The sequence below is a fragment of the Nipponia nippon genome, unplaced genomic scaffold (genome assembly GCF_047370975.1).
Source record: "Nipponia nippon isolate SJK-2023a ecotype South Korea unplaced genomic scaffold, ASM4737097v1 scaffold_2, whole genome shotgun sequence".
NCBI lineage: Eukaryota > Metazoa > Chordata > Aves > Pelecaniformes > Threskiornithidae > Nipponia > Nipponia nippon.
This window is the reverse complement of record NW_028262336.1, coordinates 116198625-116218492: the sequence shown is the minus strand read 5'-3', so window position 1 is coordinate 116218492 and position 19868 is coordinate 116198625. Positions and strand designations below refer to the sequence as shown.

Sequence of the window (19868 nt, the reverse complement as noted above, 5' to 3'; positions counted from 1 at the left end):
AGGGATTACATTTAGGAAACATTTCGTCACTTGAGAGGGTGGCCAGATACCGGAACAGGCTTCCTAGAGAGGTGGTCGATGCCCCAAGCCTTTCGTATTTGGACAATGCCCTTAACAACATGCTTTAACTTGGTCAGCCCTGAAGTGGTCAGGCAGTTGGACTAGCTGATCCTTGTAGGTCCCTCCCAGCTGAACTATTCTATATTCTATTCCCCAGTTGCCTGCGACAGTGCTAGATTTCAGTCTATGAGACAGAAGACCTTTTTCTGTCTTCTGCTCCTACTTCAGCACTATACCTCATATTGGTCTAATATTTGGTAGACTCCTGTGGCAAACTCTTTCAAATACTCTTTCCTGACAAAAGTGCCCATCTTTAGTTAACATAATCAAGATTTTTGAATGCTGAATTACTATTTCAGTTATTCAATACAGTCAACCCCTCTACTTGTGTAGAGCATAACGAAATTGAGGTCCACTGTTTGTTCCAATGCTGTAGAGCGACCTCCAGGACTGAGGCCTAAATACGTACTTCGTGGTGGTACGAAACGCTGAAAAGCTGTCCTGTTCATCCCACCTTTCAGGTGTGTACCTTAAGGCTGGGTTTGCACTTACTGTTGGAAAGCAAATGTAAAGTTAAAGGTTTACCAACTGCACCTCACTTTGTCTAGTATCCAAACACCTGAAAGGAGGTCAGGTTTTGTATTTGCACTGACACCTCTTAAATCTTAAGCACATAATTTTCCTTTATTGTAGTGATGGGATTACAAAATACATTAAAATGCTTGAGCTGGGCAAAAATGGTATTCTAGCATTTAAAAGTATATATAGTGAACACTTCTTATTCAATGGTTATGCCTGTGGAAAAGGTTGAGGGAATTATGAAACCGTCTAATAAAAGAAAAATCCAACTGAAATTGATATAGTAACTCCAAAGATTTAACTTTATTTATTCATCTGTACAACAGAGGTGAGAGAATCCCAGTAACTGAGTTGCACTTTTGTCTTAATTTCTACAAAGTAAGGAATTGCAGTTCTATGGAAGAATTGTTTCCAAACTCTTCAAGTCAAAACCAGAAGTTTTCCACCAAACAATGCAATTAAGAAAAAAATCACAAAAAGTTAACTTCAAATCAATCTTCCCCCTGCACCTCAATCTCAGTAAAAAACAAAACAGCCCTGCTACCCCCATTTCAGGTGTGTGGCTGGTGCTAGTAAGACTACTCATTAGCCATGGTTTGTGGGAGCCTGCTGTGCCTTGGACACAACAGTTTTACTACTCCATGTGAAAAAGGCAAAAAAACATCCGTATGGCTGCTTTAACACTGCACGTCAGAAACTATTGCTCAACAAAAAGTTAACTTGTGCCAGAGCTGTAGTCTGACATCGCCCGATGCATTGTACCCCAGCCCCCTGACGGACCTACCTGCAGTTCCCATTGTGACCTTCCTCAGCTGTCCCCACCTCCCGTCTGTGCCCTCCATGATGGACCAGTGCCAGCGGTAACTAGGGTGGTCAAGTCCCACCACACCAACCCTCTTCACCAGGGAGAGGTCTACAAGCAGAGCCCGAGCAGGACCAAACGATTATTCAGTGACATAAGGCAACACAGGCCCATGTTTCTTGATCCCTGCTCTAGTTTTCCTTACACCAGTGTAAATCAGGAGCCCATCTACTGGAGTCAGCAGGTTTACCTCAGTGTAAATGCAGAAGTGATATGGAAGCAGCCTCAGCCATCTTGCACAGGACCCCAGTGCATTTGGGCCTTAATCTAAAGGCCTTCTGAGAGATGCCCTGTTGCCTTCAGTGGGCTTTTGACCAGACCTCTGTACATGTGTGCAGCAGTACCGAGTTCTGAAAATAGTTGTAAAAATAAAGATTATATTCTTCTAAAATGGTATCTTACAGATTTTCCACTTCTCTGTGTAACTTCCAATGCTTATCAAATGCTGCTAAAACATTGCATGCAGCTTCATAATAATAAAAACCAAGAGTGAAGCAATTGCTACATTCAGCTTAAAAGCCAATTTTTACAAGCAATTTTCATATTTTATATTTATGATTGTGCAATTACTTTTTTTCATTTTTATTTTACCTTCAATTGCACATGCTTCATTAGGACATGCTAGAAAAAAGAAGCTACGGATCGCATAGTCTGTTTTCTTATAAGGACCCATTTAGAGAAAAGGGTTGTGGGTGGGTGTCTCCAGTCTGTCCATGCTTCCCGCAGCTAGTCTCATTGTATAGCCTGTTAAGGAAAGTCTCTGCAGGTCACTGGTGAGCTAATGACTGAAGTTTAAAGTACTCATTATCACCCTCTATACAGTTAGCAAACCATGTCCCTTTATAGCCTAATACAAATTAACTAACTCAATTGTTCAAAATTTCTAAATTAAAGTTCACATCCAATTTCAAAATAAATACAATTTAATACAAAATATTAGGGAAAAAAAAACATTTTACTTGCAAAAACCTATGCTTGGTCTCAAAGATATCCTATTTAACCTACTATATCCATTATGGAACACACTGGATTTACGCAGAAATAATAGAACTTACTTAGAATTGCAATGATGTGATCCACTGTGCTAGTAATTCGCTATTTCAGACTTGTGCGTGTACCTTAAAATGACTCAATATGTGTGTTTCTTTAAATTTGGTTACAATACTGGAAAAAGAAAATACTGTCTCTACAAGTGCCGAGTTCCTCCTCTTCTTATGAAAGCCAATGCAAAAAAATCAGGATGTTTAAAGAGCTTCTCAACATTTGGCAGGATTGCACCCAAGACAGATTTAGAAACTGTGCTCATCTTTATGAAAGAAACTGTTTCAGAAGTAAGTTACTGCAGCTGTGATAGGATGGGTTTCCAACACTGTCTTCCCTGAAGTCTCTTTAAATGATGGCATCATGTTCATCACTGTAATAGAAACACAGTAATTAATGTTCTGCAATACAAGCAACAGTCAACATGAGAAACAGCCACCCAGCTGCTGCTGAGAAGGTTATTTTGTGAACAGAGGCCATTCTGGTGGGAAGGGCTAAGGGCACATTGATCTGGGAGTTACAGTCCTCTCTGAGCCAAGCCTGAAGTTAACAGAACAATTTCATTTTGTCAACACTCCTCTAGCTTCACTAGCCTCATTAACATTTTGGCTTTCACCTTTCATTCAAGTAAATATATCTTTAGATCAGCTGTTGCTCAGGCATTTTTATCCTATTTATCTTACCTATGTCCAGTAGCAACAGCTCATCAAAGCCAGTTTACAAGCTCAGCGACAGGTTTCCTTTGTTTTAAAGATACTGTTGGTCTGAATCCTACAATATTCGTTCAAACACTACTGTGGGTAAACATGTGCAGCAGGGACTGGTTCAATTCCATGACCAACAAGCAGGAGTCAAGATGGAGAGAAAACACAAGACCTAAACACCAGCATCCCAACAAGTCTAATGACATCACCTCACTTAAGCTTCTCAACAGAGATGGATGATACTGAATAGGGAAAAGAAAAGCAACCTAGTTGTAAGAATTCCCAGTTCTTACACTAAATGTGGGACAAGGAGGCAAGTCTGGAAGCCTGGAAGAAAACTGAGTAGAGCTAGGTATAAATGGCAAATAAGATGGTACAATTTTGAATGAACTATTCACTACAAAAGGGGTGAGATACAAGATGAAGTCAAAATCATAGATGCGTGACTGGTACTGTGCTCTCACAAATGAGTGCGGCAAAGGAGAGGAAAAGAGTACTTCCACAAAGAAGAACCATACCCAATACAAGACTGGACCTACTACCTCCTGTCCCCCAATCATAAAGGAGAGACACCAGTTGCCTGGAAGAAGTTGGTGGCAGAGAACCTGTTTAAATCCGTTTTTTTTCAATTTGTAGTCTACAGACTGTCTGAAGCCCACAGACAATTTCTAAAGGGTCTTGAAAAGGTAACTAAGACAAGCAAGCTTACTCTCAATAGGCTTGTATTTGCTGTACAGCACCTACACTCCACAGGGAAAATATCAGCAGCCGGCAGCTCAAAGAAGGTTGAAAGTCACTGGTGTAGGCGGAGTAAACAAGTGACTTTAGGGGGGATCCAGCCTACACCTTTCAATAGCCACAGCACAGACTTCTTTACCTAAGACTCTTAGCTGCCCTCACAGTAAGTGAATACAAACACACATGGATAAGCCGATTGATCTGACAGATTTACCCTACCTTAGGGTAATACGAATGACACGAAATCACTAGTTCAGATGCAGATGCCTGTATTTGGTTAAATGAATTCTACTTCTCATTTCATGGACTTGTGAAAAGTATTTAAAGCAGGTTCAGTGCATGCAATTTTATGGACAGCTTTCTGGAGTTGAGAACGAGATAACACAGAAAACTAAGTATTAGAAATCAACCAGTTGGCCTGCCTATGTTGCAAGGTGGGGCAAAAGTTTGAGTTTATATATTGACAACAATCGAATACTGTGCTTTTAAAAATGTGAATAATGGCCATATTGCCTTTGAATGTTTTGTGTGGCAATAAATAAATGAATCAATTCAACAGCAGTGGCTTAAGAATGTGGAATATTAGATGTCTGGCTTCAAAACTGGCTGCTCAAACTAGACTTGAAGGTATGTAAAAGGTGACACAAAAGAGATGGTAACAGAGTTACAACAAGATGTCATATAGGTAATAGAAGATAGAGCTACTACAAAAAAAGTAACGGCAAAGGGGAGGAAAACGCCAAAGAGTGAATAGACAAATAGAGTCCGGGAGAAAGCATCAGGAAGAACGAGAAGTCTTGCAAATTGCAACAAACATTTCAAGGAACCGTTTTCAAGGAAACATTAGCTATTCATGGAATAGCTAAAGGACAAGGATCCTTTAAAAACACAAAATTATTTTATATCATAGATCAGAGAAAAAACCCACTCAGAAGAGAGGCATAATAATAATAATGAGGAATAGCTGAAGTGGTGAAGGACAAAATATCACAGTTAAATCTTTTAATGATATTAATATAATGCACATTAAACAAATGTATCAGAGTTCATTCTCCTTGTTTTGTTTGTCCTTGTTCCCCTCAAGAAAGTAATAAATTGACAAGGGACAATTCCTTGGGAACTTACATCGTTCTGTACTGAATGCCTCTTCTAGAGTGATAGGTCTTGCATCCGATGTAGAGAATAACTAGGGCTCCAAGTGTCAGCACAATGCCACCTACAAAACTCCCCACATCAAATCTGGAGGTTTTGGCTATGACAGCCTCAGATTTTGACGTGGCTGAAAAGAGAACAAAAGGCACTTTTTACAGAGCTTGCAAAGTTTGTGTTCTGAAGGACTCCTCTATACCCTGCCCTCTCCACTGACATATCACCTAAAGACCCAACCAGACAAATGTAACATAGAACAACTGGCAAGAGACCAGCCAAGCACACTGAAACCTAGAGCTCTGTTTTTAAATGTCAGGTTCTGGTAACGCAGGAGGAGCTGATCCCACTACTTGCTGTCTCTCAAAGACTGATTTCCCCTCTCCTCTCTGCCTCCCTCTTTCCCCTGCCTTTTTTCCCTTGTTCTCTCCTCCTTTCCACACATGCGGCTCCTGCCCTTCTTAGGCCAGTTCTAGTGTTTTTCATACCCTCCGTGAGCCAATTTAACTCACTAAGCTGGCCTGAAATTAACCCAAGCAGAAAAGAAGTTGCTTTTTAGTCATATGAGCATACAGAGTCAGCCTGCAAAGGGGTCCAGCAACCACCAAGTCAGTCAGTACAGTTACGTGGTGGGAGTAAAATATTTTTGGTGGTGATGAGCTGTTGGATTGCTTTACCTTGTCTTATGGAATTGTACCCTCACTCTGCAAGTGAGATCAGCTCTGCAGGCCAACACAAATATTGACATAGACAACATGACCTCAGATAAGCCATAGCAGTTTCCATGTGAAAACTGGTTTTATCTGCTGCAAACTCCCACCAAAAGACCCAGTCTGTGCCCATCTCTATTTGTACTTGCCACAGGGAGTGTTACATGGCCAACTAAATGTTCTGCTGATGACAGCTTCACCTACCCAATAATGCTTCACTGACATGTGAGCAATCCTGATCTGTTTAGAAGTGTAAGCATGAAGTGGTGTGAAGCAGCAGCTAACCACAAGGAAATACTGAATTCTACACTTACTGTTTTTGTATGAAAGGGTACTGTCAAACTGTATTTGACAAGTTTTACATGAAGTGTGACTCATTCATAGTAATACTCTATCCTCCATTAGGGATAAAATTCATTACATTGCTACAAATAGAGAACAAGTCTTATGAGGAGCAGCTGAGGGAGCTGGGGTTGTTTAGTCTGGAGAAGAGGAAGCTGAGGGGAGACCTTATTGCTCTCTACAACTACCTGAAAGGAGGTTGTAGCGAGGTGGGGGTTGGTCTCTTCTCCCTAATAATGAGTGATAGGATGAGAGGAAACGGCCTCAAGCTGCGCCAGAGGAAGACTAGATATTAGGAAAAATTTCTTCACGGAGAGAGTGGTGAGGCATTGGAACAGACTGCCCAGGGAAGTGGTGCAATCACAGTCCCTGGAAGTATTCAGAAAATGTGTGGATGTGGTGCTTAGGGACATGGTTTAGAGGTGGACCTGGCAGTTAGGTTAATGGTTGGACTTGATGATCTCGGAGGTCTTTTCCAACCTTAACGATTCTATGATTCTATGAAATGTAGCTAATGGAACTCAGTCTTTCTGCCAACCCAGTAGACATATTTTGAGCCACAGGTCAGCTGTGAAAAATTAAGAATTAGAGATGGGTTCAAGTAAGCTGTAGAAGGGAAAGCTGAACAAATGAAGAAGTTGTATTCAAAAGCCAGGCTTTCTCCTAACATCATTGCTAAACAATTTGCTGGTGGCTGCTGGTTCAGACCACTCACATTTTTTTTTCTAAGTATGTCAGGTCTCTCAAGTTAAGTGAAGCCTTATTTAAGTAAGTAGAGTGCTCACAGCAACATTGTTGTAGCCAACTTAATAATAAAACCCCACCTTCTTCTTGTTTTTCAGCATACAAATACCTTCTTTCTTTGTTATACTACTGTAAAGCTAACAATTCTACAATTGTACACCACATGTCAACATGTATACAAGCCTTTGTGAGCTTCTTGAAATGTGAACTCACCTGTTACAGAAGTGAAAGAAATCTTGGAAGTGGTCACCACTGTAATGTTGAGTTGTGATGATGTGACTGATGAAGCTGTGGTGGATCTTTCTGTCTGACTGGTTTTGGTGGGCTGAGTTGTCAAGGTGACAGACGTAGCGGTGTTGTTGGGCTGACTGGTACTGGTCAGATGAGTAGTACTGGTGGACATACCTGGGAAATTTTTATTAGTGATATCACACAGAAAAATACATAAAAATAATAAACTGTATACTCATTGAATAAGATAGCATTTATCATGCCCAAATAGAATGACAAAGTAACAATGAAAATGCCACTGCATGTATATCCAGGCTTGCATACAGGCTCTTCCCCTACGCATTTCCTTTGGAAAGACCAAACTTCTGATTTCTGGGGCTTGAGGTCAGGAACGGTTTAAAGGAAAGGCTGTAAAGAAAATGTGGATAATATCTGATAACTTTTAGAAGGGTCCATTTTTTTTAATAACACTATCCAATTCCATAGAATCACACATAACTTACAGATTTTAAAATGTGATAAAATTCTGGATCAAGAGTGACTTTCCATTCCAAGCGCCCACCTTTTCAGATAACTAAGCTTTTCCGATAAGAACGGATTTTGCATGAAAACGCACCACCCCCACCACCCATTTCAGTAATGATTTAATCTTTAATTTGCTTTTCAATGAAACACTGGCTTTACTAAGGCTGCATGTATATTAAACTTACCAGAGAGAATTCTGTAGGTATGTTAAACTTAAGGTTCAAAAGGTTTTCTGCACATGATAAAAGTTCAACTAAAGTAAATCTGCTGGCTTGTATCATTTATTTAGTAGCGAGCTGTCTTGCCAAGGTTAAAACAAAGATTGGAATGCTGTTTCACAAGTTTAATTGACACCTAAAATCTTTAACTTTTACTCTACTTTTGCCTAACACTTTCCCTTCCCTCCTCAGAGAGCAGTAATGAACTGTTCAAAATACAAATACCATGAAGCAAAATTCAAGAATAATAGAGATCGATATTTATAGCAAAATCCTGAGAACCTTAGTAGAAGGCAGTCAGTTAGAATGATCTTAAGAATAATTACTTATTTTTCTAAGAAGGAACTAACAAGAAACATGAGCCTGTTATGCAACTAACATTTCTCTAAGCAGACAATATGAGGCAAACAGCTTTTATGTATGAAGGAATTTTAGGAAGAAAAGGCTCCCTTTGCAGCTGTCTACTCTGTATTATTTCTGTAACCTCACACAAGCTGGGTTCATTTTAAACACCACAAAAGCTTTTCATTATGGGCATTCAAATGTCTAATTATACCCATGTTTTCTTGAAATTGTCTAAAACTAGAACAACTGAAGAATAGGTAGTTTCATCTCAGTTCCACAGTAAACTTGATATTAGATTTCTGCTTTTTTTACACAGTATCTAAAATGCTTCTATAGAATAATCTTCCTGTAAGTGTGGTTTAAAATGTGAGTAGCTACACACAGAATGGTGTCTTTGCTAAGACTTAAGTACCACTGTTTCCAGAACAGATGTGAACATCAAAAACTTAAAAAAACCAAACAGTACGACAACGTAAGCATTCAGAAAGGAACTGGCCTACACAACACTCTTCTGAGACATTTAACATTAAAACTACTGAAACAGCCCAACACAGTCTCCATAGTAATTGTTATTTATTTTCCTGTTCTTTGGTGTTATGATTGTGTTCTGCCATAACCCTAGCAAACACTTTGAAATGAGCATTGAGATGGAACAGTTGTGGAGTACTATATTCATGTGCTTACCTTGTTACAATTAGGAAATTCAGTTCCTCTATGAAGCATGTGTAAAATACATCAGATAAAATTCAAGGCACATTTTAATACTGACAGGTAAACTCCCCAAAGGCACAATGATCTATAAATATCAAATGGTTCCTCACTGTAGGAAATAAGCAAGGAAACGTCTATATGGAAACCATCTACAGTTATATGACATGAAACCACAGCTGGTAACTGCATTCCTAATATAAAAGATACCAAAAGAAAGACAAATCTGAATGAAAGTGTCAACCAGTTACTGTTCTGGGGTTTGTTTTTCTGAGCCATGATTTCTGAGTGTCAAACTGGCCTGTGTTTCTGAGGAATATAATGGCTAATTGTTCCATGCCTAACATTATTAAACAATGTTACACAAAGATGGTACTTATTCCACGGGCATTAAATTACCCTATAGAAAACCTGAGTCAGCACAAAAAATATCCAAGCAGCTACCACGAGGCATTTCAGCAAATTTGCACATTACTTTTTCCCCCTTCTCTTTCCTACTAGCAATCCTTTTTTCTTACTTTATCAAGATTACAGCACTTGGTGATGTAACATTAAAAGTAAAATCTGGTTACTCTCCTACAGACTTATCTTTCATGATGTATTTAGCATCAGTCATTTCAAAACATCAGTGGGAGGCTGTCTGAGGCAGCTGGAGAAGCTGGGAAGCTGACATGAATTGGGCACCAATCTGTTCTTCTGTATCTTTGAAAAATCTTACCCGTACTATTTTACCAACAGAGTTAAGATGAAGGAACATTTGCTAGCAACATCTGTTCTTTTATCTTTTATTTCCCTAATTACCTTTCCCCCAAAAAGATAGCTGGGCTTCGTCGAACATCACACTAAACAAACTCACACTGCCCGAGTTAATTTTTATTATTTAAAAAGGATGCATGCCAGTGATATAGTTCAATCAAACTATATATATAGCGTAAAGACAAGAATTCTTAGCAGCATGCACTACGCTCTTAGTGTTCTAACTCAATAAGAACAAACACAACTCATTTTGCATAAGCACCATGCTAACGTACAAAATAATTATTATTAAATGCTCTTCCTAAAATAAATAAATACTCTCCTTGGCATGGAAAATGACTGACTGAGACAGACTTTTGCTTCTGCCATGAAAAGCTTCCAAAAAAAAAAAAGGCAGAGACTTTAAGCAAAGTTAAGTACGTATACCCAGTAGTCTTTCTTCTGAAGAGGTGAAGACAGATAATCAAAATGGACACACACTGTCTGATAAATCTAGGAGGTTTCTAACAAACAGAAAAAAAAAAAAAAAAGAATGAAGGATGTGAATCATGAACCGTGTCAAGCAAGCACATAGGTTTGTACTGTGCCTAATAGTAAAGGGCTCAGGCCTCTTTTTACTATTATTATCCAGACATAGTAAAGCTCAGACCTTTGCAAGAAACCCATAGTCAGGGTTGGAGCAGAGGGCGGAGGGGCTGGAGCACAGGGTGGGTGAAACACCTGTGGTTAACAATGGCTTTACACATGGGAAGGCCCTAGGGCAACAAAGGGATTACAAAAATCTCTCCACTTTCCAAGTTAGACATGCTTAAACTGGTGCACTGCAGGCAATGGAATGAGACGCTGCACCATTTCCTTGCTATCAAAAGGAAGGTCTTTGCAGAGATTTTTTTTTTCCTGGTATTTTATTCTTAAAGGAATAACAAGCAACTTCTGAGCGTGGCAGATTAGAGGTTATCTGGAGACTAGAGAGACACAAAGTGAGAGCTGTACTGGAAATGGAATGACGTAGCTGGGACCTTATGATCAGCATAAAACTCCACAAATACACGAAGTACTATAGGGTAGGCACAATATTTCTGCCCTGCTTTCACATGGCCCTTAGCAGAAAGGGGACCCAGTTCATGCATGCAACTAGCTTCTCTTCTCTCAGGTACAACCTTTCCTCTGTGCATCACAGACTGAACAACTGCATGACATTAATTCTTATCCAGTCTTTACTGATGTGGTGAAATATGCCTGTGCCAGTTCTTCCAGAAGATCATTTTTTAAGGTCCTTTTTTAATAATCTCACATTGACATAGGCAACAGTTGGAACACTGCAAATACAAGCGGATGAACCGTTTGTTTGTGTCCCAGGTTAAATATATGCTTTCAAACTCTACTAGTTGATCTGGTACAGCTATTTCTTCTTTCTACAAAGATGTGTTTTGTAAACACGTGCCTTATGTTGGAGCATCACAACTGCAACACTGCTGCCTTGGGAAATCATTCTTACCTACAGTTTTTTTGCCAAGTTGTGAAGGAAAGATGGTAGTGCTAGAACAATGCACAAGTACCCGTGACAGACTGTCCCGGATCTGCCGCTCGTGTCTTGCTTGAACTCCACTGTTTTGTGCTATGAGCTCTGTAAGGACTATTTTCTATGGTATAAGGTGCCATGAGTCTTACCTAAAAGGAAATGGAGTCTTACTCTTGAAGCTCAAGCCCCCAGGACTTCATTATACCCTAAATCTATTTACTGTGAAATAACATTAAACAGATATGCACTGTTTGCACAACAACCTATTCATCTTTACTCCATGAAAATGGAAGAAGTTTGCTTAGAGACAAAGAATGAACATTAAAAGGACCAAATTCTTTCAATTCTTCCTTGAAGTTTTATTTTGATTCCTGTTTTGCAATGGCACTGCAAATGTCATTGTGTCTACTGATGAAGCATGCTATCTAAACTTGAAAAACAGTATAGCTTCATTTCAGAGTTAACATGTTGCCTCCCAGCCCTAAAATGATAACGCTTCTCTCAAATACCCACTTTTGATGGATACTTCTTTAGAATTTGGTATGATCTGGGGTAGGTTTGGAGCTAGCTTCTAGGTTCACAGTAATGGACAGATGAACAGATACGTACCTACTGTAGATGTTGCTGTAGATTGTGTGGATGAACTGCTATTGTCTTCAAGGAAAAAAGAAAACAAGAAAAGAAATATTATTCATTTTAACGTACTATAATTAAAGTACCCCCGACACAATACTCTCCTCAGGGTATCTGTGTTTGCAGGCTACAAGTGGGAATAGAGCAGAGAGTATTCCATCCCAAAGCAGATGGTTTTATCCCTCCGCAAAACGCTTCCAGATCTCAGTGCAGCAAGAACATAGTTACACTGTATGCACAGTGGTGCCCAAATGGTCTGCATCTGAATTCTTTACATCTCCTCTTTTTGCTCTCTTCCACTTCTATGCCATGATCTGTTTCAGTTGCTGTTATCAGCCATACTGTCACTGACTTTCTTGACCTACTCAAGCACTGTGTTGTTTTTTTTTTTTTTTTTCCTATTTTTTATGCCTCTATTTCAGTTCCATTTCCTGTCCCTCAGTCTTTACTTTCATTTCGCTGCATCTCTGTTACAAACTGGGTTCATGCTAGGAACATACTGTAGTTGTGTCAAGTAGGGACAGACCGATATCCCGTGAAACATCCTTCTGTGGGCTCATGCTCTCTCTACACAAAAAGGGTCCTAAGAATGTACCTGTTTCCAAAGACTTAAAATATGAACCATGTTTCAGTCTTAATGGTTTTGTCCTTCCCCCCTTTCTTGCACTTCTCTTTTTCCAGTTCTCTTCCCCCCCCCCCTTCCTACTCATGTTACTTCTAGGTTCTCAGGCACCCTCCCACTCTCACTGCTGTCCTCATTGCTGCACCCCTCTGCAATGTTTCTTACAGGTTAGTGGTCTCTTCCTCCCTGCAAAGATCTGCTAGGGTGTTTGGTAGCTTTCATCCCTTCGTTCTGCACTGCTGTCTACGCCCATTCTGTCATTATTCTTTTCTCTGAAATAACTGATCTTTTACAGCATCCTCCCACATTGCTAGTGCTATGAGCCTTGCAGCAACTCTGCTGCTTTTCAGCGTGGCTGGAAAACAAAGTGCATAACCTCAGAGGTGACAAGAATATCAACACAGCTACCAGAATCAAGAAGTAGGCCTACTTCCTTTGAACGGATCTGCTGTTCTTACCACTGGAAAAGTCTAGTCTAAAACAGTTTTGTCAACCCTCTTTGCAATTGCATACATGTTATGAACAAGCTCAGGTTTAAGAACAAATGAAACAAATTTACACCTTCATACCACCTACCAAAAAGGGGGGAAAAAAATGCAGAGGGAATTACTTTGCTTTTTCTTTGGTATAATCATAGCCAACTAGTCCCACCATTGTGTACTGCACACACAACCCTTACACTGACATAACCGGGATATTAAGTTGCAGATTTAACTGCCTTTGAGAAACAGTCTGCGATTGTACAATTACCAACACATTCTTTCTTGGATATGTTGACTTTTACACCAGCGTAAGCCATGGATATGCCTGGGGCTAAACCTTTCCCACACTGACCCAATACTGTAACCAGAACACAGCTTTGGGTTTCCCCCCAAGTTCTGAGTGCTTACTTCTGCAGCCTCGGGAACACATCTGGATGTGGACGGCATGCTCACACAGGTGAAAAGAAGCCATGTACACTGCCTGGAATTTGGGTGTGGGTCAGTGATGCAATTAACACGAGATAGAGTGAGTCAATGAGCAGAGTATTGACTATACATCCCACTTGTTGGCCAACAGCAAATGAGACGAGCAAAGTAGTGCAGGGCAAAACTGACTCAAGGAATATGACTTTTGCATGGCACATGCTTAAAGGTGTATAGCTTAATGCAGTCAAAATGAATTTACACTAGGAAATAAACGTGCACTTTAGCAATGAGCTCAAGCATGGTGGACCTAGAATCCATTTTGACGTTAAAAATCAAATCAAAAAGTGCCTTCCCTTTTTCTCAAGAGCACTGAATTCTAGCATAGCAGACTTCTTGAGCTGGTGGTTCTCTTTTTAACTGTAAATTGATGTTGGCAGGTATTTCTAGTTCTATACATAAAACCCATTTTATTTCTCCTCTCTGTTGTTCTGGGGTACCTAAGGATACGAGGACTGAGTTGTGTTCTACTGTTCCCCTTAAACATCTTTAGTTGTCCCAGAATAGATGTGATAATTGGAGTAGCTCCCTCCTGCCCTACAGCTGTTCACAATTCAATAAAGTAAAATAAAGGGCAAACAATTACAGGACAGTTTAAGGCATACAATAATACTTATTGCTTTTCTCAATGCTACTGAGGAACAGCAACAAAAATGCCAAGAGGATTACCTTGCAACTTATGGACTGAAATCGTAGTAAAGGGTGTAGTACTGTTGGAATTGTCCATCTCTTCATTTCCTACATAAAACCCAAGAAGAATAAGATTTTAGGTGCTTTATTACCAAGAAGCAAAAAAAAAAAAAAAAAAAAAGTACAGCATCTGTCACTTGCTTTGGACATATAAATGACTAAACTACCATGGACAGGAGTTAGGTATCATGATATAAAAGCATGGTACCACAACTGCCTGCTCTTAGCACATTAAAAATGACACCATTTGCACTACCCAACCATCAAATGAACTGGAACTCCTTCCCATCCTCAGTTTTATCTTCCCCATCATCACCATCCCAAGTTCTCTTCTTCCTTGAGATGAAAGGGGAATGAAAAAAATAAGAGGTAGAAAATCAGGCACCTTCCTTCAGTAATAACATATGACCTGCATCACCTACAGCAGAAGGAAAAGAACTTCTCACATAAATCTTTTCCTATAAAGTCTGCAAGGCCTTTGCAGGCAGACGGGTGCCTGCTCTGCCCCTACATGGACAGCAAGGTAAGACAATAAGCTCCACTAAGAAGCTGCATTACTTAGTTTGGGATAGCAGCATGTTAATGCATCCACTGAGCATTTGGCAGGTGAGGAGTGGCATAGACAAGATTCACACCTCTGGTGAAATATCACCATACCCTAAAGACTAATTGAGGCCTGATTACTCTGTCCTCAGGCCTGGTCTACAAACAAGTGGTAAAATTTAAAGATAAACCACACAGAATGAAATGTCTGGCATTCACATGCAAGAGGATCAATTGTGGATTCTGCCTTTGCCAGGCAGTTTAGTTTTGATCACTTGTAACAATATTCTGCTAAAGGCAAGCAAATAACCTGAACTAAGTATCACAGAAATAGGGCATTTTCTTAGTAGTTACAAAAAGTTAGTGAAGATCTCAGTATGGTAAAGTTTGCAAATACAAATGGCAAACCACTCGTATCTTACCCCTGCAATATCAAGATGGAGGGCAGCACTGCAAGATCTGTTAGATTGTTTAATTAGGGAGCTTAGGGTAAACAAACAAAGGAGGATGGGACACAGCTAAACTAAGCTTCCCCAGGAAGGACCCAATCCTGCAGAAAGGGGTCTATATCAGAGCTAGTCCCCCTGCATTTAACAATGATCTGATTGAGGAAGCTAAGCCAACAGAAAACTGACCTCACCTCCGTCCCCAATAACACGTAACATTTTTTGCTGCCTCAACCAGCAGAATGGGCTCCCTGTAGGTTTAGATGAAAGAGAGGGGCAGGAAACCAGAGGTGGAAGGGAAGACAGGACTGTATTAGTCCTAGTTCAGATCAGCTTGGACTGCACACCTTGAGAGATGTCAAGGACCTTATCCAGCTTAAAAGATACAGCTTTTCTTTTCCCCTCCTCAAAAAAAAACTCCAAACATCGATAAGTTTCTCAATTTGCATCACAAGCAGTTGCTCCAGAATACAAATACATCTTAACATGGGGTACTGCATAAGCATAGGCCACATTGGAACACGTGGCAGTGAATGCGACAGCTGAGAAAAAGAAAATCTTAAAATGACACTATTCCCAAACTGTTCTCTATCCTCAGCTTGTGGTTTTGGATTTGAAGTCGTGTGTATCACTGCAGGGACAGCAGGAAACTTCACCCAGGGAGGCAGGAAGAAGCCCTGGGTTAAAGCAAAGGGAAAAGCAGCACATGCTTTTACACAGCGATGGCTCTGACAAGAGCTGGAGACTCTCGTTCAGGACCACTGACTGCACGGTGCAACCAGCCCAAAGCAAAACAGTGAGGGTTTCTGGCCTTCAGGGAGCAGAGGCGCAAGGGTTGGAAGCCTGCGCTGACCCAGGTGTACCTGTGCAGGCGTGAGCACAGGAAGGAAGCGGGGGAAGCCGGCAGCCAGCTGCAGCGCAGAAGGTCCTGCGCACGAGCAGAGGTGAAGCTCTCTGGGCCACAGGAGTAGTTGCAATACGGGGCCTACAAATCTTGAGCAGAAAAACTCTGCGCTGATGCTTGTTGCACTGTGATCCAGAGCGGGGCAGGGGAAACGATCTCTGTGTTCATTTTTCATGACGAAACAGAACCAAACCAAGGAAAAACCCAACTTAAAACAATGCACCGAAGCACCACATACTAGAAAAGGACAGGGAAAGGGCATCAACAGCATTTTTGTCAGACAACTCTGTTTTCCTCTGTTTAAGGTCAGGTGCAGATGCGGCTCAAAATGTAACTGCTTGTGGCTGGCCAGGGCGTATCCGAAGGCAAGCGTGCTTCCTGTGAAACGCTCCGGCACAGATTGCTACGCCGACCGCTTCCAACAAAACCGCAAGAGGCCCTGCTCTAGTAAGAACTCATGAGTTGGAGACAATTTAGGCAAGCAAACTTTCAAAGGGGCAAAACCAGGCCAGTTCTTCCAGCTTTATAGCTGGAATTCGGCTTCCCGGAGTGGCATTCAGACACAGGAGCTGAAGATCTGTGCGTGCGCTAAACACATAGAGAGATGCAGGGTAAGTGATAGGGATAGCCCCGATACCTGTTGAAAATAAACAGGACAAGATTTTAAATGGACTTGATTTTGCCAGATCCTGCAAAAATCAACACAGAGGATAATACCCATGAACTTCTAACATCTCCACCTCAGGCACGCACCAAATGACTGCTCTCTGTAGGTGAAGCCTGGTAGAAGAACCATACACTGATGAGTGGCACTACTCATTCAATTCCCTGCACGTGACAAAGGTCAATTTGCCCATTCCCGCATTCACATTTAAGATAAACATATTTCTAAGGACTCATAGGCTTTATGTCCAGTCTAACTAAACCTCATGCTGCAGACAGATGTTGGTATATAAACTCACATTTTTACTAAGCACAATTTTACACATTCATTTTGGGGACATTTCAAAAGTCATATATAAAATTCTGTCTTCTCTAAATTTCTCCTTACTCGCTCAGATATCAGGAAGGCAGCTGGATTTTACACAATAGTGGGAAGGATTTTTCCTAAACCGTAACATTTTGGTGATTTGTCTTCCACTGACTTGACCGACGCATAGAAATAAACTTCCCAGCAGAGTAAAAGAACAGCATTATATTGAAATAAGCAGCCTGCCCAAAAATCTTAACTGGAGTGAGGAGAAATCAACTGCCACTTTCACTTTCTGCAAATCATAGTATTTGATGGGTTTCACACTTTCGCCTGTAGTGTTCGTTAGCGAATCACAAACTTTTGCTGGAAATAACACAAATCTCAGCAGTAGTTTCTGGAAGTTTCTCAGTAGAGCGGGTGGAAAAAAAGGTACTTCGATAGATAGGCTAGACCGAGCCTTAAAAGGGCACAACATATTATAAATGGGGTCTAGACAACAAATTAACATATAGAGGAAGGACTACATTTGACTGTCAAAAGTTAGATGAGATCATGCCTGCCCCAGGAGACAGCACTGACTGTACACCGAGTTAAACCAGCATATGCACTCAGGAAGCAGCGTGACCAAAGACAGATCAGGCCAATCTTACACCAAACGAAACAACAGCCTATCGTTGTAAAATGGAGGCCCTAAGATCTTAGCAAAGCAGTAAACAGGCTACCAGTAAACTTCTCCAAAAAAAGCTTGCTTTGTTTGGAAGGGCAGTTATAAAGCTGTTTACATATAAAGCTCATTTGACTTTTTTTTCTATCAATTTATATTATAGCTTCGCCAGATTAAACAACAGCATGTTAACACTGCTGGGCTGACTGATATTCCTCAACAGTATTTATGGCAGGTTAATTTTGGTACACATCTTTTGGCTTCTTTACTTTGGAAAATTGTGGGGCACTGTATGGGGCATTTCAGTCTGGAAAGGCCACTCTGGCAGCTCAGACTTTTGTATCTCTCGTTTTATTTGAGTGCATGGTGACGATCATCTCCTGAACCTGGTCTTCTACTACCCAAGTTAAAGCACAAGAAAACAGGAGGCTGTGCATTGATTAGAATCGGCCATTAACAAGAGTCATCGCTGCAGCGCCTGACAGAAACGCGACAAAGCGACTAAGAGCAAAGCCACAACGACCCCAAAGCTATGAAAAGCCACTCGCCACAGTGACAGCACGCCCCACAGAACAGCATCAGGAAGGGCCGGGAAAGCGCCTCCTGCCAGCCTCGCCCTGCCCGGGGCACCGCGGCTTCCCCGGCTCCCCCAGGAGCCCCTCGCCCGGACGCCTCGCCGGGAAGGTCCCCGCCCCACGCCGCGGGAACTCGCGGGGCCGGGGTCGCCTCCCGGGGCCGGGGTCGCCGCCCCGGGCCTCGCCCCTCCCGCCGCCGGCCGGCAGCCGCGGGCGGGCGGCGCGGGGGAAAAGCGGAGCCGCGGGTCAGCTCCGGGGTGCGCAGGGCCGGCAGCGGGGCCGGTCTGGGCATCCCCGTTCCGTGCATTCACACGCACACCCCAAACCGCTCCTCGTGAGTTTGTTTTTTAATTATTGTTTCTACTTCAAAACCACCCCGAATATTCAGCCCCTCAGCCCCTGTTTCTGTTACAGGTCCGCTCTAGGGAAACCGGCCATGCGCACGGTGCGATCTCAGCTCTCGTTTGAGGCGGTGGAAACAAAACATCAGCGAACCGCCGGCCCCCCTCGCAGCTGGCACCCCCGGCCCCGCTCCCAGCCACACGGCCAGGCCTGGGTCCGCCCGCCGGCGGTGTCGGAGCAGGCACCGGGCGGACCGGCCGCCGCCTCCGCGCCGGCGGAGAGGAGCAGCGCCGCCGCCCGCTGCGCGCGTCCCGCCCGCCCGTCCCCCCGCGGCCGCTACCCACCGGAGCCGGGGACGAGCAGCAGCAGCAGCGCTGCCGCCTGCAGCGCGCAGGAAGCGCCGGCGAGGAGCCGCATGGCCGCTGAGGGAGCCGCCGGCCGGGGAGCCGCCGCAGCACGCCAGGCGATGCCTGCCCGGGCCGGCGCGGCGCGGCGGAGGGCCGGGCCGGGGGTGCGTCCTGAGCGGGAGGCGGTCGCCGCTCGTCCCGCCCGCCGGCCGCTGGCGGCGCCAGCCGGGACCCGCCCTCCCCGCGCGGCGCCGCCTCCTCAGCGCAGGCCGCGGCCGGCGGCGGGGCCCGGCCTCAGGCCGCTCCTCCGCGGGGGTGTCCCGCCGGGGTCCCCTGTCCCCCTGCCGCCGGTGTGACAGCAGGCCGGGCGGCGAAGTGTTGCGTTATCCGTAGGGAGGGAGTAGTAGGCGGAGAGAAGGGGGCGCCCGGGCAGCGCTCGAGTGGGCCCGGGAGCACCCGTGGAAGCCGGGGTCGAGCAGTAGGATCGCTGCCTGCAAACAGCGCTCACGGTTATGAATGTCAGCCAGTCCATTTTCCGAATACCATTGTAATATCTCCCACCAGGGATTTATCCTCCTTGTTAATAACATTGATCCGAATAATATCTGGTTATCAGTATTCTCCGTTCGCAGCTCACTGTGCACATCTTCGTCGGGTGCTGCTGGAGGCTGTAGCTGTCCTACTGGTCACAGTCCGTTTAAATGGTGCTGATTATCACAGATACGGCCTCTGGCTGTGTGTTATGCTCTTCGGTCACCAGAGCTAATGCGGTGTTCTGAAATTTCCCTGTGTACTTAGAAACTGTGAAACCAGCTACAAAGGTGACAGGGAAAAGTGAAAGGTAGCAACCATGTTCAATTCTTTCAGGTTTTTCTTGTGTACTTCCTACATAAAGTTGATGTTAGAAATTTATTTTTCAAAGGGAATTTATTA

The 19868-nt window shown here is 42.9% G+C and overlaps 1 protein-coding gene across 1 annotated transcript; it reads right to left on the bottom strand.

Moving 5' to 3' along the window:
• Positions 1–920: 920 nt before the first annotated feature.
• Positions 921–19099, bottom strand: TMEM123 (transmembrane protein 123). The gene is made up of 6 exons (XM_087755813.1): positions 18933–19099; positions 14121–14189; positions 11841–11885; positions 7140–7331; positions 5110–5263; positions 921–2915 (listed from the first exon to the last, which is right to left on the bottom strand). Exons 1-6 carry the CDS (start codon positions 19003–19005, stop codon positions 2891–2893), a joined length of 558 nt encoding a protein of 185 aa, XP_087611939.1. The 5' UTR covers positions 19006–19099; the 3' UTR covers positions 921–2890.
• Between the last annotated feature and the right edge of the window lie 769 nt (positions 19100–19868).